The following is a 19896-nucleotide window of genomic DNA, read 5'->3' on the forward strand; positions in this document are numbered from 1 at the left end:
GATTACGGTGCAGAACATCGTCGTAGATAAAAAAAAATCTCAACACCGTTTGGAAATTCCTACGGGAAATACGATACATTCGAATCGGACAAAAAAGTTCATGTAGCGGCGAGCCGGAGTCATAAATAACGGAGTTGCGATATAAATAACGAGCCGGTGCTAATTTAGATCCCTGGCCGGATAAAGCCAATATCAAAGGTAGTATTCGTTCTAGAGCCCGGTTGGACCGTTTCAGCGCCACAGCCATCGCGCTTTTGTCGTAGATCAAACAGCACTCTTTTTTTTCTTTTTTTTTTTTTTTTGTTTTTTGGTGAATCATCGAAATGTCTTTGCCCGTTTGTGTTACAGTGCCGTTGCTCTGGTAAAACGTTTATCGCGGTGAGATTGCTGCGAAAACACGACGCACAAAAAATATTGCACGTATACCCTATAAAATTGCACTCCTGAAAACTGAAAGTACGATTTACGCGAGATTAGCAGTCGCTTGCCAAGTTTCCAAGGTTTACGAACTGCGCATGATATTGGAAAAATTAGAAATGTTACGAAATTTATTAGACGAGATAATCACATAAATGATGGAAAATATTTTCTAAAAGAAATTCGCGAGAAATACTTTTTCAAGTTATTAATCAACATAAATCAAACAGAGTGACTTATCTAATTTATTTAAAAATAGAAAGTTTATTCGTTCGAAATTGACGTACCTAAATTAATCTTTCCAAGGTATGCAAATTTTCATCGGTGTAAAAGCAATTCTGGTGCTTGTAACGAAGTAACGTTTCGCAGATAACATTTTCTACAATGACGTCCTCTCATCTCATTTGAGGTGACGTTTTCCATTCTCAGACGAAAGCCATTGTGACGAACACACTCTCGCTGTTCATCAGGTACAGAATCGCTCAATTCTCGATCATTGAACAAACTTGTAAGTTTACGAAACGAGTGAACGTGCGTGTTGTTTAAGTAGCGATAAAAGCGTCGCGAATCCAATCCCGGAAAAAACCAGTCGAGGTAAACACCGTGTAGGTGTGGTAATTACACTTATAATCCTTCGCTGGACTGACGCTAACTATACCGCGTAGATACCAGGTTTCCCCCATTTGAAAGAACAGTCCTCCTCCGCTGTCACCTTCGCAGAGACTGGAACCTGCAAATAGAATGATTTATCATAGTTATTGTCAATTCTATTTCCGCTGCTGATAAACATAGCTTAGCAGTTTAATGATCGAGCTTCGTCGAATGACGTAGCGTTTGTACGATACGATGGAAACAAACGTTCAAATAAAAGTCAACTGTGCGTTGTACTGTTTAATCGACTTTTTGATTTTTAGCGTAGAATTACTCGGTATATTTATTATGCTCGTTGCAATAGGTTCTTGGAAATTATAAATTACCAATTTAAAAAAAAGAGAAAAAACAAAATAAAGGAATAATTATTACTTTTTTATACAGGATCGCAAAGTGTCTGCATTAATACGATTATAATCTCGGATAGTATATAGTTTTAATTAAAATTATAGATAAAAATTGTGCAATAGTTTAAAAAATTAATAAAATTCACCGATTGATAATATAATTCATTCTAAACGTCTACTTACCATTCAAATTACCGGCACAGAACTTGTCAGACGTAATGTACCCGCGGAAATCAGATGGTACAGCCAATAAACATTGGTCATACGGTATATACGGCAAGTTCACTTCCTGCAGGACCTTACTAGGCTTATCTTCGATCGTTTTGCCCCAGCCAACAGCCTGAAATGAACAACGTCTAAAGCCTAGAATCATTCACGATTCCCAATTAAAAGCACATTAGTTTTATAACAAAGCGGACAAAATAAAGAAAGAAAATCGGAGGCAGATGGGAATCAAATTAATTGCTGAAATAGAACGATGTCGCGGCATAACGGGCGTGTGAATTAATTACGGAAATATAATCCAGCGTGACTTAATTAGCCAACTGAAACCAGTCACGGAAGAGGAAAGGTAGGTAAAAAGGCCGGAAATCTGGCGAGAAAATAGCGTTGCAACTTGGCTGAAATTAATCAAGGTAATACGTTGCCGTAGCTGGATATTTCTTAATTAATAACCAAGATCTTACCTTTCCGTTTTGGCCAACTTGCAGCTGTTTCCGTTCGTATATATTGTCCCAATCCATGCAGATCGGACGCACCTGAGCAGTTAACTCGAAAGAACTAGTCAATTTCAAAAGGGCTATATCTTGAGCGAAATTCCCTCTCGCCCCTATATATCGTTCCGGTGTCAAAATCTCGGCCAACATCGATTTTTGCTCGTAATTCTCGTCCACGTTCCAATCGCGATAGTGCTTGCCCGTTGCCACCGCGTACTTCGATTTGTCAAGCACTGTATTGTACACCTCGTCGTAGAAACAGTGGGCAGCTATCGAAACAATGTTTGCCATCCTTTATCCGTGATATGTGCTACTGTGTATATTGTATACTAGTAGTATTTGGGCACTTTCAGATTATTGCAAATATGTAAAATATAACTCTGGTTCAAAGGTATTCGAATATTTATCATAGAGAACGTCCATATGGTATGCGTTATATGAAATATTTTGAGATATTAGTAACATTATTATGAGACACGACTGTCACAATTATATCGATAGAATCTAAAAACTATCTGAAAATGTATATGAAAATTACAAGATTTTTGTTGCAGACGTATGTGTTTAGTAGGAAATTAATATACAGCGTGAATAGCCATCTTAAGCATACAATAAGTATTAAATATGATCTCGTTGAATGGCGATGTTTAATAATTGGATAATTTGGATAATTGTCCATTTAAATAGTACCGTGTTCTATGTGAAATGTATAGTTGCACAAAATATCTTGTAATTAAATTGTACACTAATTGCAAATACTTGATGCCAGTATACCTAATGGAAAGCACTTTTTTGTGATATCTTTTATTTTATCTGTGAATATGAAATGCAACTGTCAAATATATTCGCGTGACTTCGAAGCAGGAATTTATTTTCTCGAACGAAATTACCTGATACAACTAGATTGTTGCTTATAAGTGTGCCCCCGCAAATTTGCTCGTACTCGTTTGCTGAGTTTTTGCGGTAGATGCCAACATGCCACGGAAATACTCCGAACTTTGCCTCGAATCCGTTCGCGACCAACGTGTTACCTTGTGAAATGGGTATTCCACACTCTGACGAAGCAGAATAAATTAAATTAGATCGAATACATTAAACTTTCCTTGAATTAATAACAGTGGAGAAACAAGCAAGGCTAATTCATAAAATGTCTGATTCATATTTTTCATAAAATATTTCTTTTTTTAGCAACATGTAGTAACATTGGTCGTTTCTATGTCTTCCATTTTCTAAAAATTTAATTTATTTAAAAAAAGAAATCTTTCCAAGTAGAAAATGTATTTGGGAAATATTCAACAGTATTTGGCTGGTCTGTTGGTTTTTACAAAATTTATTCAGTCTCAATGACCAAAACTTATCAAGAATGCTATTAATAACTGCTGTTATTAATTTTATAAACGTACTATTTATGATTACGAGTGTGTAAATTATTCTTTGCTCTGTTCCAACAATCAGAGCAGCATGTTGGAAACAAGATACGTAAAATCATCATTACCTGGAAGACAACGGAAAAGACGACGGTCCCATAATCCGTCTTCTAGACAAGTGACTGTACGATACGCTGGGTCATTCGTCACGGACAATTTGTAAGACGATTTGCACGACAAAGTCGCCACCGTTCCAGGTTTAATTCGATCGGTGCAAGACACTTCGTTTCCTTGGTACGAGCATAAAATATTCACCGTGGTACTGTTCAATGGTGGACATATCCCTGTTGCAATGAAATTTTGATGAAAGAGAAATATTGGTGAAATATTAATTCCTAAACAAATAATAAAAAGATTCTTCCTATTTTTCTCGCTTTTTACTTTAAATTCAATATTTTTTATAAAAAGGTTTGTTCCACCTATACGAAATATTGTTGAATATATCATTTATTAAGTAATATATTATAACGTTATTATTTTGATTATATTTGAAATGTCATTATTTAAACTACAGTCAGACAATACTTAATTATGTATATTTTATACAGAAGAGCTGGGGTAGAAAAACTGCAACGAAGAGGGAATAATCAATAATTCAAATAACACGTCGGATAACGCAGTAATTAATCAATTAATTTACGAAATACCAGTGAATTATATAAATTTCATCCTATTTAGTTAACTATATAGATTTAATTTAAACAAAGCGAGTGAATATTCTCGAATTCGAAATCGGTTCTACTAGAATCTATTACTATCATTCGTGTTGAAAATGGTAGAATGGTAAACGGTAGAACCGAGAAATCTTTATGGCTCGCGCTCGTTTCTATCGTAATATATTTCAGCAAATAAATATTTCTCGAAAAATTTCAGTTTTATACGTGCGTGAAGTATAAATCATAAGATAAATTTTAAAAAATGTCAGACATGCACCTTGAAATTTTAGCATTTCGTAAGACTAAACCTTTGGTGTCGTACAATTATTTCTTTATCTTCCATCGTTTACATTAGTCCAGTCGCATAGTAAATCGATTCTTTTTACGTTAGCGCTAGATCTCTAACTATTCCAACACAAACACGACAGTAATCATTGTTGCACACATCTAATATTTAACTATTTGTAAATATCATAACTCGTAATAATTCCATGGAAACATGCAATCGTTACATCACTTATACGTTGACATAATATAAATTGAATAAAGCGTGACATAAAGCAAGAAACTACCAGCCATCAAAGTCAAGCTGGAATTTATCGGAAGATAAATACGTCGATAATTCTAAATCGAGATCTCTGAATTTTCTTTTCGATTGACACTGTTTTACTCTTTCAGAATTCTCGACGTAAATTACTTTCGCTAATTTGGTAAAATCCGTAATCGAATGAACTTACTGAGACACGAGGGCAGGTTGTACCATTTGTCGTTGAAGCAAACAGGAACGGCACTTCCGTTCAAAATGTAATTGTGCCGACAGGTGTAATTCAGAATGCTGTTACTAGGAACTTTATCTCCGGGACGTTTCGGGCAAGGTTTACCACAGCCACCCAGTTCGTAACTTCCACCTTCGGGTTGTTCGGGAAGGACGCAGCCGTTTTCCGATTTTCTACAATGTCCAGCCACGATAATTAACAGTGTCGTAATTAAACGGACAGCAAATAAGAGAATAATTGAATTCGTTACAGCAGAGTTTTCTTTTGCCGTTTCTTGGTTAACACGTTGACTGTCATACGCGTTTTACATATTTTTCCTTGGGAATAAAATATACTATATCATGATATTTAATTCTTGCAACATATTATATTGTATTGGTGGATTTTTTCTTCGACGATGTTATCTAAGACATTTACATTGTAAAAAGTTTTATTTCATGAAAATTATATTATAAACAAAAAAAAGGAAGGTTATTTTAATCATTATAAAAGCTTTAGTAACGTGGGTCATCGACGAACATTACGACAATCAACGTGCTGAGTTTCGCTATCTTTGCATTTTTCATAACATTTTCTACGTAAACAGTCGAAAAATTTCGCGTGTAACACTTTTTCTTGATTCTTAAATATTTTGTTGTGACTTGTATTTATCTTTCATCAAAGTAAATTAACTTACTTGACACATTCGCGCTCGTCGCTCAAATCGCGACAATCGAATTTATCGTCGCACCTTGCTGTCTTCGGTAAACATTCGCCGCTTCCACAACGGAACTCGTTTTTCCTGTTTTCGAAATGACAACAAACGTTGATTACGTGTTTGAAAACACATGGTGTGCAGTGTATTTCTGCGATTGTATCGTTGCACTTCGGGTAAAGGAGAGGAAGCAGAAACGAAATCAGGGAAAAATTCGAGGAATTTGTCTAACCATTTCGGGACGAATTTTTTTTTTTTAATCATAACCCGATAAGGCAATGACATTAACTGTAATACGCTCTAGATGTAATGTAATTCTAGAAATAATAACAGGCTAATTTTCATAGGATAATTTTTAAAGTAAGGGCCATTATTATGTGAGATCCTGTATTACAATAAATCTTGGGCGTGTAAGCTGGAAAGAATTAAAATATAAATATATTATATTCCATTATCTGCGCTCTTTTATCTAAAATTCCATAGTATTATAACGTTCACTGAAAAACTAAATCTAGAATCATCACCTAACTGGAATTTTTAATACTAACTGTCAGCAAATTTTTCTCCGCTTCAGATTCATTTTGCTCGATCTAACGATCCAAACTGCTCGTCGAATATCTCACAACTTCCAACAAAATCCGATACAAAATGAAGCATTGTACAATATACAAATTACGAGAATTTAAAAAAAGAATGGAAAACGATTGTTCGATACAAAATGGAATCGTATAGCGATGTCGGATTTCACGTATCAGTTAACAGGAAGCGAAACTAACGATTCGAAATCAAGCTACAAACGTACACTTGTTTCTATCGCTATTTACCCGAGTAGATCGTGTTCCCGAATCGAGTTTCCATCAGTAATCTCACCATGGCGCACGTTTGTCACTTTTAGTTAACTGAAATTCATTAGGACAATTTGAATGGGCGAAATATTTCATAGCCGGATATAGCAAAACTGCCTCGATTGTCGAATACGCGTTTACTGAAAAGCAATCCGCGCGATACGATACCGTTCGTATCGTATCATGTCGTATCGTATTTAATCGTTACGAATTTTATTGTTCATCTGTTTGTCATTTGTACCGTATGTCACGCTTATTACGCGATTCCTTCGAATTATACAGATAACGAAAATACAATTTACTATATATAGCTATATATATAAAAATACGCTATAAAAATAACTTCGAAGTGCAATATTAAAAATACCAAAAATATGTCTTCGTTTCTGAAGTAAAACGTTTCCGTCTATGGATGAATTGACTGATACTTAATTTTTATTTCATGCAAATTATGAAATATTACGGCCGAGTATATACGAGTCCATTTATTATACTTGGATATTCAGACAGACTTATCAACCTGTCAAGCTATACATCGGCTATATTTTTCATTTTGCTTAATTATAAATTAAAATTTACCATATCCCTATTGTCTTGCTTCTTCCTTTCGTACTCAATAATTTTATTTCGTATCGATCGGAATTTAACGTGACTATTAGGAATTATAAAAAGAAATATACCGTAATGTATTCATAATATATTATGGTATAAGAGTGAACAATTTACTTAGATATTCATTCGATACTAATTTGAGATAGTTCCTCATTTCAGAGATAGATCGAGATCATCTAGGAACAATGTTGCTATTATTTTAGACGAACATAACGTTTAACATCAAGCTGCTTGCCATCTCTAAATTATTCCAAGTATCTTTCACACAATCAATCCTATAATATTCAGTTGCTACGTGACCGAATCACTAGCTATTCTTGAACGTTCGAATTGCTCAGTATCACAAGCATATTTATCGACCACGCAGTACAATACAGTCTTTATGATCAGGTCAGTGGCTACGAGTTTCAATATATGCAAATACCGTATTGTACGCACGTTTGCTATACGGTTCTAAGCTTTCACACTTTTAAATACAACACTTTTAAGCAACGTTGTCTGATAGAGACTTGATCCGAGAAACCGTTATGTGCATAAATAACGTAGTTGTTAACGTTTACTTTCTATACAATATTGGAAGTAACAGATGGAGAAATTATTTTCTATTTCATTTATCTTATCTTTCTTCGATATTTCAATCCGTTGCAAAAGGATCAATGAACCTTGAAAACCTCGAAAAATTCCACTCAATATATATAGTAGATTTTCACTCTTATTTAGTTGAAGAACAAAACTCACCTGCATCGAGTTTTGTCATCGGAAAATCGTTCACTGGATATCTCGATTTCCTCATCATCACGCGGTGTACTACCTCTCGAAGGTGAATCTTTTGGCACGTTATGGTTTTTCTGTGGTTTGTCCTTGTCAGAATCAAAATTCTGTTTTTCTTTATCAACTTTATTATATAAACCAGGTGGACCATCATCTCCAAATTCAGGTGGAAATCCAGGTCGCCCACCATCAGGTGGTCCATATTCTTGGTTGGGATCATCAACAGGACTGTATCCAGGAGGCTCATGTCCAGAAGGCTCATGTCCAGGAGGCCCATGTCCAGGGGGTCCATGTCCAGGAGGACCGCCACCACGGTTTAACCCAGGTGGAAGTCCAGGAGGACCGCCACCACGGTTTAATCCAGGTGGAAATCCAGGAGAACCATCATCACGATTTAATCCAGGTGGAAGTCCAGGAGGACCACCACCACGATTCAATCCAGGTGGAAGTCCAGAATGACCACCACCACGATATAATCCAGGTGAAAATTCAGATGGACCAAGTCCAGGAGGCCCTCGACCACCTGGAGGACCTCGTGGTGCATTAAATTTGTTTCGTCCACGACCAGGAGGATCGGGGGAAGGTCCCCATTGTGAGCTTCTTTTCAACCTGCCAGCGTCATTCTGATCGGTCACTAACAAGGTAGAAATAATAATTGCATCGTGATGATAAATTTCTAAACGTTATCGTGAGCACATTGTTATGCCGCGCCGGTTCGTCGCTATATCATGCGAGTCGCTTCCGGAAGAGGCGTGAGACATGAAAGAACTCATTAAAATGTTTACTTCAGTGAGCGTTTAAGAAAAGATGACTAAAGTTTCATGCAACGAATCTTTTTTTAAACATGAGTGAATTAATTAATCTACCATTTGTTCAAAGACGAACACCTACATATAATTATAAATTTAAAAACATACTGTTTCTTCAAAATGTACAAGTCTTCGTGTGATAAAAATGATAAAGTATTGAAATTCTCGGCTCTGTTTCGCAAAACGATAATTTTGATTTATAAAGTGTTGTTAAACGTCCAGGTCTCTCAAAATGATTCAAACACACATCTAAACTATCATTCATCGCAGACAATATAATTTCCAGTCTCCAAAACCATCTTCACTGCGCGCTTATCTTTCGTTCAGCTAAACTCTCTACCCTACATTAAAAAAAAAAAATTAAACTTTTCAAAAAAGCGTCAACCAATAGCAACCATTTAAAAATCGCTCGGAGCGCAACTTTTGCACTCCGTATGTATCCCATGCACGCCATGCACATGTTCTTTGCTCCTATGGAACTTGACGACGATCGGTCATGGAAATCGAGTTAACGTCAGGTACTCACGCGATGCTGATAGATCAGTCAAGAAGACCACCAAAAGTACAACGCACGCATTCATAACTGTGCTAACTCTGCAATATCATTGCGACCATGGACAATAGTCGAGAAATGACTGACAATCGTGGCGACTTAAAAACCGATTTGTTTCTCGTCCACGAGTATCTGGGGCGTTCCACGATAACACACACGAGTTCCAGGAGAACTGGGAACCTTGACAGACAACGATGAACTGGTCGCCTTCACTTTGCGTCATCACCAAACTGAAAGTCGACTCTAGGATCCTTCGAGAGCTATAGTACAGTGTAGCAGCTGTACGATGACCGTGAACATGTCAGAAGATTCCAATCTGATAAAAGTGTGTGTATATACATATATGTTTTTGTATGTAATTAGTTGTGATTTAGGAAGAAAAAGGTTCGGGAGAAAATAATTGATACAGGAAGATTTTTTGAGTGATTTCGTAAAATCGTGTAACTGTTCGTAAAGTGGTTTTCGTGGAATCGAGTGGCTGATTATAATTAATGATTTTTGGGATTTTTGGGATTTTTGAATATTCATGATTTTCCTATTTGATATTGTATTATTTAGACTTTATTTGATTATCTGTAATTGATTGATCTCTTTACGTAATTTGTTTTGATCATCGCTAAAATGTCACGAGCTTATGTGATGTTGGTATGTTCGATAAAATGAATGAAAGGTATGATTGATATTCATCGAAAACTCGCATAAACAATAGTAAAAAATTAACAAATCCGTATTAACAAATCCGTTATAAACAAAACCGTAAGGAACGTTAAAGAAAAAAATAATCACATTTATAAAAAAAGACTAAGATTGTTTAATAGACGTCTCTCGTGTGAAGCTCGAAAAAATGTTTGAAAATGACACTTCCATAAAACAATTTATCAGCGAGCCCACAATCAAACATGCAAATTATTCTCCTATAGATGGATACGAAACAACTCCTAGTCGACTATTTTGCATATATATATATATATATATATATATATATATATATATATATATATATATATATATATACGGTATATTCGTAGTATAACAAACATACCACTTTAAATCGATTCGTCGCGAATATTCTAGATTCTAGAAGATGAATTCACTGAGAACATTTTATTCCATTCCTGGAGGAGACGATATGGCAATATAGCGTATAATATGAACTGCTACGCTTGTCTACGATGAAAACAGATGTTTATCGCGTGTACCAGCATTTCCAGAGAAGTTATTAATTCTGAATGAAGTTGTTCAAAGATGATGCGAAATTCGTTGCACAAGACAGATTGCGATTGCGTAATTCTCTACGTGAATCTGTATCTTCATCGCATCACATATGTATGTATGTATTTGCTTGTACGTAGAGTGAATCTGTGTATTCGTTCGTTAGATTGCTACGAGTTTCAGGCATCTTCAACACAGTCATCGCGATGATTACGCTCGCTCGAAAATATCGTAGAATGTGTGAATCTCGTTTTAAAAACGAAATAACTAGACAGCGAGTTTGGAAAAAAAATTGATTAACGCAATAGCAAATACTAACGAACTCTCGAGGATAATTCAATTTGTCGTGGAAATTCTGAAAAAATGATAGACCGCCGCGCAGCATCATCCAGAGGCGTAGATCGAAATACCAAATATTATATTTTTTTTTCTTTTTTAATAAATTTTGTAGTTCCAAAGTAGAAGCACTGATAGGTTAATAGCACGATCTCGTGGAATATTTAGAACACGAATTGAATGCAGCCGTCATGCAAATTGCAAAACAAAAGAGAACTTCATTTCGCCTCGAACAACGACTGAAAAATCGAGTACGACGTTTAAAACGCCCGAAATAATAGAGGGTTGCTTTTTTTATAGACATCACGATTCCTTTCTACACTCAGCCGTTGAATAGATTTAAAAAATGAACTTAGTGCTTCAGACACACGGGGCGAAGCATATATACAAAGTACCAGAAGGACTAAGGGAATTGTGTACTGATATCTCGCGGGAAGTAAGCATTTTTCTAAATTCGTAAAATACTCTACGATTTTATATAAAATTTATTACGGTCGAGTTAAAATTACAAAAACTTCTTTAATGTAAATCACTAATAATTTCTTTTAGTCATTTTTATAAATACATATATAGAAATTCAATAAAGAAAAAGATATTCGTTCGAATTACGTCTAGTTATTTCTACCTGTAAAACCCATACCTTTTTTCTTTTTAATTGTTTCTTTTTAATCTTCATTTCTAAACGTTGAAAGAAATTCCAATCGCATAACGAGGACAGCACTTAACGTTAACAACAAACTATTTCTCTACATGTACATATGTAAGTAGCACATACACATTCTACTGAATGATAAAATACGATCATAAATGCAATAAATTCTTCGATTTCCCTATCGACGTAATCTCTAATCTCGTGTTAACAGTTAATTCCTAATTTAATAATTGAAACAGGTTCTTCGTTCCCAGCCAGCCAATTTAATCGCCTTTATCGCCGATTACGTGGATACGCTTCTGATCACACGCGAAAACACAAAAGGTACATTTCTCTCCTCGATGTATCCTTCTTCTTCCGCAATCTTCTTGCTTTATTACCTTTTTCTTTATTTATTTTTTTATTTTCGGCACGAGTGACCATGTCATTAAAAGTCTATCGTTTCAGTTGCGGTTAAAGTCGTAAACAACATTTTACTTGAGAGCCAAGCTATTCTGTGCATACTTTACCGGACCGGTTTCACTTTGGAGCAGATCGCAGTCGCGGCTCCGAGGATCCAAGTGAATTTTATTGTCGCGTGCTGACCGCTTGTCGATGGCTACGCGATATTTCCAGTCCTTTCTTCCTTTTCTTTTCTCCTTCCCTTTCTGCAATTTTCCTTTTAGTATCTCGCTCCTTTTTATTTTTTTTCATTTCCCAGAAAGCATTCCGCGAGTATTTGGACGAGGTTGACACGCAACCGGTACAGGCATGCGAAGGTAAGAGAACTGCGAATGAATCGTAAAAAGAAACTGGTAGGTAAACGTTATTGTTTTAAGCGACCGGCTGTAACGCGAGCTCGTTTGAGGGTAAAGTTATAAAATGAAGCGGAATAAAGATACGTGCGGCTTTTCGGTAGCCATGATCGTTATCGTAGGAAATTTAGTGATCCTTTAGATCGAAATTTTTTTACGATCCTCGGTTAATGCGAATGGTTATCTATATGGGAGGTAAAAGCTAAGGAATGGCTTGATATGTTAACTCAGAGTTATTATATTATCATAAAGTGGATATAACGGGGGTTGTAAAACTAAAAATACCAGTATTACCTACGTCGTTTTATATCACGAACTCTCGATGAAAGAATATAATACACGCGATTACAGCAATTTCAGCAAAGTAATATCGAGTGCTTTTAATTACCCGTACAACTATCTTAAACGTAGATCCAACTTGCGACGAAAAATCTATGATATCGATACGAGATATCCTAGAAGCTACGGGAGCTGCACGAGAAGATGCAGAGCGTGCTGCCACAGTGATACAAGTCAGTGTTTAGATTAAAAGTACTTTCGAAGTGAAATATATCAAAATATCGGATCGATAAATTAAAATCAGGCTGCGTTTCGTGGCCATTACGAGAGAATGGTGCTGAGCGAAGCTGAAGGGAAGATTCAATGGCAAAGAGCAGTGACGAATACACTGGATATCCTGAGAAAAGCTGGTGCCACGCAAGCGGAAATTTCTAAAGCCGCAAGACTCGTGAAAGTAATTTTCCTCTCTTTAACACGACACTACTAACAATCATTTGATAATTAATCACGCATAGTTTGCCTATCGTGGATACTACACTAGAAGAAATCAGAGGATCGATGCTCGTAAGATCGTAATCGCGCGTCACGATCGTGATGTCACGAATTCGGTGTAAATTCTGGATACGTTGAAAAATTCGACGTTGATGACTGTTGATGTTCGCAGCGGGAACGGAAGAAGCACCTCTGAAGAAGGATGAACGTATACTCGAACCCGTGGAAGCTGTTCAAGCAGTCGCTTGGATGGAAATGATGTACCAAGATTCTGGATTAACATTGGAAAAAGCCAACGAGGCTGCTGCAATTATCCAGGTAACGATACGATGCATATGAATGTAGTGATTAACGAGAGACTGCACATTTTTATACATTTATGGGAAATTTGAAAGTGAAAAAGAGCACAGAATGCATGCAATATGCAAAGTAGGTATAGTACTCGCTATAATATTTAATAGATAAGAAAATAAGTAGGTTCTGAGAAATAGTAGGGTCTACAGTTTTAGCCATATTCATGATAATGAGCATTCTTATCCGCAGCCACAGCAAAATTAATAAATTTACCCAGTTAATCTTAATTCGTTGCTGAATTCACGTAAAATTATCTCGTAAAATACGCAGTGTCTTGATGGATTTTTTATGGAAATACGAATGATCGATAGATTTACTTTTTTCTTTTTAAAACAGAGAGCTTACAAAGAATATCGTGCGAGAAGACGATGCTACGACGTACAACAATTGGTGACAACGCAGACAATGGTCGCTGAAGCTATCGTCGATACGGTACATCGCAAGATTTTTGAAAAGGTCACCTCACGTCCGGACATCCCCACCGAATATGGCACTCGCGAGGAAATGATGGCCACGAGCACGCAACTTCAACTTACTTTCAAAGAACATATGAAGATGAGCCGCTTAATAAAAGAAAGTACAGCATTTAATGTACATGATACATATACGATACTTATAAGTGATACATAGATTTCATACGTAAATTTAGTATTTTTTAAATAACAAGCTAACTGAACTGTTCAAAAATTATACTTTCCCGTATGTACATAATAATACTGATTTTTATTAGGTGACTTAAAACCTGGCGAATACGAGGAGGACGAGGAAGAATACAAAAAGCAAAGTAACTGGAAAATTTCACTCAAAAAATTAATATAAGAATAATATAAGAGAAAAATTGAAAATTTTAATTTAAAGAAAAGGTGGAGGAAGTTGTGCCTACTGAACCTGCGCCCAAACCTAAATATCGTCCGGTAGAACCACGAGTTCCACCATCGAGAACAGAATACAGGGAAGAACCATTGACAGAAGAAGAAGAAACGGAAGAACTGCAAGCGACAGAAACTGAAATTACGGAGCCGTTGACCGTAAGTCCGGATTTACAAACGGAACCTGAAACAGAGCGGTCAGAACTCGTCGACGAAATCGAGGAAGATGAAGGTATTAACGATAATTTTATACGCTGTGCGTGGTAATTAATAACGAAATATTTACAGTGCGTGAGACGAAAGAAGATATAGTAAAGGAAAAAGAAGAGGAAGAAGAAAAGGAAGCAGAGAAGGAAGAAGAGGAAGAAGAAAAGAAACCAGAGAAGGAAGAAGAGGGAGAAGAAAAGGAAGCAGAGAAGGAAGAAGAGGAGGATGAAAAGGATGAAAAATTAAAAGAAAAAGAAACGGAAGAGAAGGAGGAAGAATAGAGAGAGAGAAGAAGGCAAAAGAAGTAGAAGAAACGGAGCGAAAAGTGGAGGAGATGGAAAAGAAAAAAGGAGAGACGCAAGAGTGTCCAAATGATGCCCAAGAGGCTGGCGGTACAGAGGCCGTTGTAGCGGAATGATATAAATGCGCTCGTTTATTAACTTTATTAAAGCAATATACTTCCAAAATAAGTTTATTAACTTTATTAGCGCAATATACCTTAAAAAATAACCATCCGGAGGAGCGACGGTGTGCCAACCTTGAAATTGAACTACTGTCCGAAACTTCTTTGCCCCTTTTTGTGGACGAAGATAAAAATTAGAATGAAAATTCGTGTGCAGAAATCTTATAGCGATTTTAATGTAAATTTGTTAAATACATAGAGCGGTGTCTTCGTACAAAGGTAAAATATATATGTGATACGGTCTTTTTTCCTACCTTTTTTGTTAAACTCGAATTTCTTAATAAATAATAAATAATACCCAATAAATAGCGATATAAATACATCTACAGCAGCTAGCTACTGTGTGTAAAAAAGACGAGTAGCCAACGAACGTGCGAACTAGAAACGATATAAATACAAAAACTTGGTATGAAAAAGTGGAACTTGAAGTGAAGAATCTTCGTTGAATTTAAAACGTGTGTCTCCATGGTGTGCCTTTCGCTGAACAACAAGTACCAGTCTTTATTAAACGAGACTTGAGGTTTTTGAATTGATTGCAGTCCCCTTCCCTGAAGATCGGACCGCAGCCGTGTCTGCACGTTCTCCCCATCGACACACGATTGTCTCGGAAACGGCATTTATTGCTGCTCGAATATTTCTCCCCTTGATTCGCGTTCACGATTTCATCCAGTTGACAACTGGTTTCCGAGGTGAACGATTTATCGCATTCGTCTTTAGTTCGTTCGCTTGAAAATTCAGGACCGCCGAGATATGTCTTGTGCTTGCACTTTTTATTAGTCTTGTACTTTTCCACCAGAATACACAAAGAGTCCTTGTGATTGATCGTGCCCACGGAATCGTCCAGTTCCTCGTCGTTCTGCTCTTGCACCGTCGAAATCTTTTCTAAATTGTTCGCGCAACAGTTGTGACTGCAGATAGATTCGTGCGGGGTTTGGTCCTTGGAACAGCAATTTCTCCGATTGTTGGAGTTTGAGGAGCAGAGACACGTGTCTGACGCGAGGCGCTTTTCCTTTGATGAATAACTATTTGGGAAAAATTTCAATAAAGATCGTGAACTAACTCTTTGACGACTTATAATATTGAATGATTAAAATTCGTGTCTGATCGATTAATCTATATAATTTGCGAATGTACAACTCGAGTGTACTTTATTCCAAATACATTTTAACCCATTATTCGCTTATAACAAAATTTACAGCCTCAGTATTTTTAAATATAGAAGATAATCTTAAATATAGAAGATATCGATTTTAATCCTCAATAGGATAAATGTAGAAAATAACAGATAAATATTTCGTATGTTTTACGTTTACCTGCTATCACCAAGTGCACTTTACAAGAGCTTTTACGAATGTAAAATAAAAATTTAACGTTACCTACAACCTTTTGTCAATATTTTGTCACTTATAACAAGAAAGGAGTTATAAATGGTTCCATTCTGACACAGTTCTATAATAATACAAACTAATCCCGTTTTATGCTGTAACCTTATTTTTATTAACCTGTTGTACTCGTTGTCGCAACGATGATGGCAGTGATCGTGAGAATGGCAGCAATAATGACGATTCTGACGATACCAATAATCTCGATGAGGTCGTAGAAGATCAAGAGTCGAATGTTTCGCACAACGAAATGTGCGCGAAATACTAGACGACGATGGGTGGTTATCCTTTTGCGAGTTTCGATGATACGATTTATGATCTCTCCCTCCGGCATTACACTCGTGCTCGTCTATATTGCAATCTAAACAAGACGAAATTATCGGGGTTATTCATGGTAATATAATTCACATCGTCAAATTCAATGACAAATTCGATTCATCGACAACTGGAGATTTAAAAACGCGAGCAACTTTGATTTACTTCGTTTCTCGGACGAATCGCTGCTTTTAACATTGTCCACTTCGTTGTGATCGCAACCGTACAGAAGATTAACGGAATCCAATTTAGTGGAAGTTTCCTTCGGGTTTCGTCTTGGAAAATAAGAATATGAGCCACGACAACGACTAGAATTTCGAGGTTCCGTTATGAAACTTTTTACTGCCTTCGAGTTACAACTAAAAAAGAAGCAAACGAGTATGTGTTATTTCTTTGTATTCTTTTAGTGCTTATACGACAAAATTGATAACCCGATAATGAAATTCTTATTTCATTCTGGTTTCACCGACGTAAAATTAAAAGAAAAAAGGAGAGGGTTAAAAATTTCAATTTTATAAAATTTTCGGAATACAATCGCTCAATGTATGATATACAATAATACATGAACTACACGTTGACATAATTCTCAGCTTTCGATATATCATTTATAAATTAGTGTCTTTAATAACATACTGAAAATTGCTTGAAGCTAAAAATGATAAAGACTCGTAAAATAATATTACGATTAATTTAATAATATTATTTCCGTCGGTGATTAATACAAATTGTGAATACTAAACTATACTATATATAAATTCGCGTTGTAATTGTGCAATTTAATTCAGAATATCTCACTACTACCATATAGAAAAATAAAACATTAAAATTAAATTAGAATTTGATATTCTTCGTATAATTACAGCGTATTTTCCTAAAATTCCTACGATAACTGTAAACAGCTGGCCACAAAAATATTTGTCAAATTAAAACGTTCCTGATAATCGATTCTCGCGTACAAAACGCGCCATACCTTTCTGTTTGTTCCGATTTAAAAAATTCGCTTTTCTGCGTGATCCCATTGTGCTCTTTGCTTGGGACGATGTCGAGTGCATCTCCAGCATTGCATTGCTCGTTACGTTTACGACAACAACTGCAGATTATTGGCTTCTGGAGTAAGTTTTCCTTGATCGAGCCACTTTCGCCGCACTCGTCCTTCCAGAATGCCTTTGCTTCCACACGATTCGATCTTCCGTTTGAACAGTTTCTCGATGGAAGCGACGAATTTTCTTGATCATTTAGCTCCTCGTTTCCGCTGACGCTTTCAGTCTGATCCCAACATTGTCAAAGACAATAGTTTGCAGAAAAATGTTATTAAGAACGCTTCAGAAATCTTTAATCTAAATTTAATAATCTAAATCAAGCAGCTGCGAATCCCAAGGCCTGGGAATTCTTAAGATCGAATCATTGAATGGTACATAAAAGAATTAATTTGGATTTATAACCTGGTTCAATATAATATGACATAAGCACGAATACCGAAAAAATTTGTAGGATATTAGCAGTAAAAATACCTTATCGAACTTTGTTTCTTCTATGTTGCTATACAAACCAAAATTTTTCGGAAATTTACGTCGAGCTCGGCGAAAAGCTACCGCGGCTGCGACCAGTTGATGCGAGGATGACGGACAAACCTGGGACATGGCTGAAAAAGTCGTATGAACGGGTTCGAATATTTCCCAAATTTAAAAAATGTCCAATTTATCATTCGGAATAATTGGTTAAGTTTGCTATGGGGAAAATGGTAATTGACGTTGAAGTGAGTCGCGCTATTTTACAAATAATTTGCAAAAAATCGAATTCGATTCTCCTATCGATGCGAACAATTCGAAACTAATACAAATGACAAGTATAGTACAATAACTAACGACTGTCTTCTGTTTATAAATTTAATTTCTTGTATTGAAAAATTTTCGATTCTTAAAAGTAAAACTACTTAATGAAAATTTTGTTGATTTATATATTTGAAATTAAATCACTTAAAAATTAAGATTTTTCAATTAAATAGTCCGTTTTAAATGTACATTATTCCTACAAAATCTAAGAGACTTCTGTTAATTACCCGGAACACCAGCACGATTTTACGATATCTGATTCTATTACAGGCTTTAGCGTGTAGTTCGCTCTGTATAACGATAGAGAATTCCGGCGGCGTACGATTTCATTGGATTTGTATTAAACAGAATTTCGTGCAGTATGAAAACCTAAGCCAATATTCGATCACCACACATTTCGTATCGAAACGTTTAACGACTTTAATTAGAACGATAGCCGATTGGTAGCAAAAACAGATCTGTTTTAACATCCATTGACTAAATGGAACAGTAAATCTTGTTAATTTCATGTTTCTTCAAAATGAATAATTGCAAAACAAACATGTGGATCCGTTGAACGAATATCAAAGCTTCTACGTGATATCGGATAATCATTAAGTTAACATTTCATCAACGAAACAAATTTCAATTTCATTAAAGTAAATAGAAACCATTAGAAAGGAAAATTATATTACTCTCTGATAATGTTTTCAGTCTTAAGAAAAATCGCATAGTTAATTATACAATAAAATAATCGCTACTGGAAATGGGTGAAAAATAATAAGAACGAATCTCGTGATCGATAATCAACAGAAAATACATCGTTTCTCGTTATCATAATTTTAATTAACGATAAAATAACTGAGGAATGTTATTTAACATTGATTGAAGTTAATTAAAAATGCGCTGACTATTTTAAAAAATTAAGAACTTAATATCATTCAATAAAATAGTTCCAAAACTCTTGCAATTTGATTACAGTGGTATATCAAAGTAAAACAGTTGTAATTTAAAGTAATAGCTATTTGAAAATAGCCATTACCGTACATATATGAGGATCAACTACTTTATTTCTTGTAAATGTTCCAAGCTAACCCGATGTATAAATCGTTCGTCCCAAATCGTTTCCGTGAATTATACCATGGCATATTCTCAAATTATTGTGTCCATGGGTCAATGTACACGCCAGCAGGGGATCTTATACAGACTACAATTCCCATTGGTATGATCACTCGTTCCAGATAGAAGTAGCTTGTCAGTTCGTACGACTGATACGAGCATAAAAGATAATGCGCAATTGCGCAACTCAGAGCAGAGTATGATATCCTATTTGGTAATAAATTGTAATAAAAGTAACGAATGAAAAAATACTTTCTTCTAAATAAATTATTAAAAATATGTCTAAAACTATTAATTCAGAAATAACATTCCATTTAGAGATATGGATATTTATGTA

At 35.7% G+C, this 19896-nt stretch overlaps 3 protein-coding genes across 4 annotated transcripts; 1 reads left to right on the forward strand and 2 right to left on the reverse strand.

Moving 5' to 3' along the window:
* Window positions 1-561: 561 nt before the first annotated feature.
* On the reverse strand, window positions 562-9375 carry LOC132908439 (modular serine protease-like). Of its 2 annotated transcripts, none has more exons than XM_060962489.1 (10): window positions 9248-9375; window positions 8169-8546; window positions 7880-8108; window positions 5667-5771; window positions 4952-5163; window positions 3627-3842; window positions 3022-3186; window positions 2102-2400; window positions 1599-1755; window positions 562-1147 (listed from the first exon to the last, which is right to left on the reverse strand). In XM_060962489.1, exons 1-10 carry the CDS (start codon window positions 9300-9302, stop codon window positions 960-962), a joined length of 2004 nt encoding a protein of 667 aa, XP_060818472.1. In that variant the 5' UTR covers window positions 9303-9375; the 3' UTR covers window positions 562-959. The 2 variants fall into 2 exon arrangements, with proteins under 2 accessions (XP_060818472.1, XP_060818464.1); XM_060962481.1 differs by having other exon boundaries at window positions 7880-8105; window positions 8151-8546.
* Window positions 9376-9687: 312 nt separating this feature from the next.
* On the forward strand, window positions 9688-15170 carry LOC132916026 (FK506-binding protein 5-like). Its single transcript, XM_060975770.1, is given in 12 exon segments — window positions 9688-9944; window positions 10349-11258; window positions 11714-11798; window positions 11922-12049; window positions 12052-12232; window positions 12680-12780; window positions 12852-13031; window positions 13196-13357; window positions 13730-13970; window positions 14124-14177; window positions 14252-14494; window positions 14551-15170. Coding segments are annotated over 11 exon segments (1665 nt in total). The 5' UTR covers window positions 9688-9944; window positions 10349-11168; the 3' UTR covers window positions 14751-15170.
* On the reverse strand, window positions 14898-19860 carry LOC132908520 (uncharacterized). The gene is made up of 5 exons (XM_060962582.1): window positions 18141-19860; window positions 17600-17895; window positions 16795-16988; window positions 16435-16675; window positions 14898-15954 (listed from the first exon to the last, which is right to left on the reverse strand). Exons 1-5 carry the CDS (start codon window positions 18267-18269, stop codon window positions 15381-15383), a joined length of 1434 nt encoding a protein of 477 aa, XP_060818565.1. The 5' UTR covers window positions 18270-19860; the 3' UTR covers window positions 14898-15380.
* Between the last annotated feature and the right edge of the window lie 36 nt (window positions 19861-19896).

The sequence above is a fragment of the Bombus pascuorum genome, chromosome 1 (assembly GCF_905332965.1).
Source record: "Bombus pascuorum chromosome 1, iyBomPasc1.1, whole genome shotgun sequence".
Classification (NCBI taxonomy): domain Eukaryota; kingdom Metazoa; phylum Arthropoda; class Insecta; order Hymenoptera; family Apidae; genus Bombus; species Bombus pascuorum.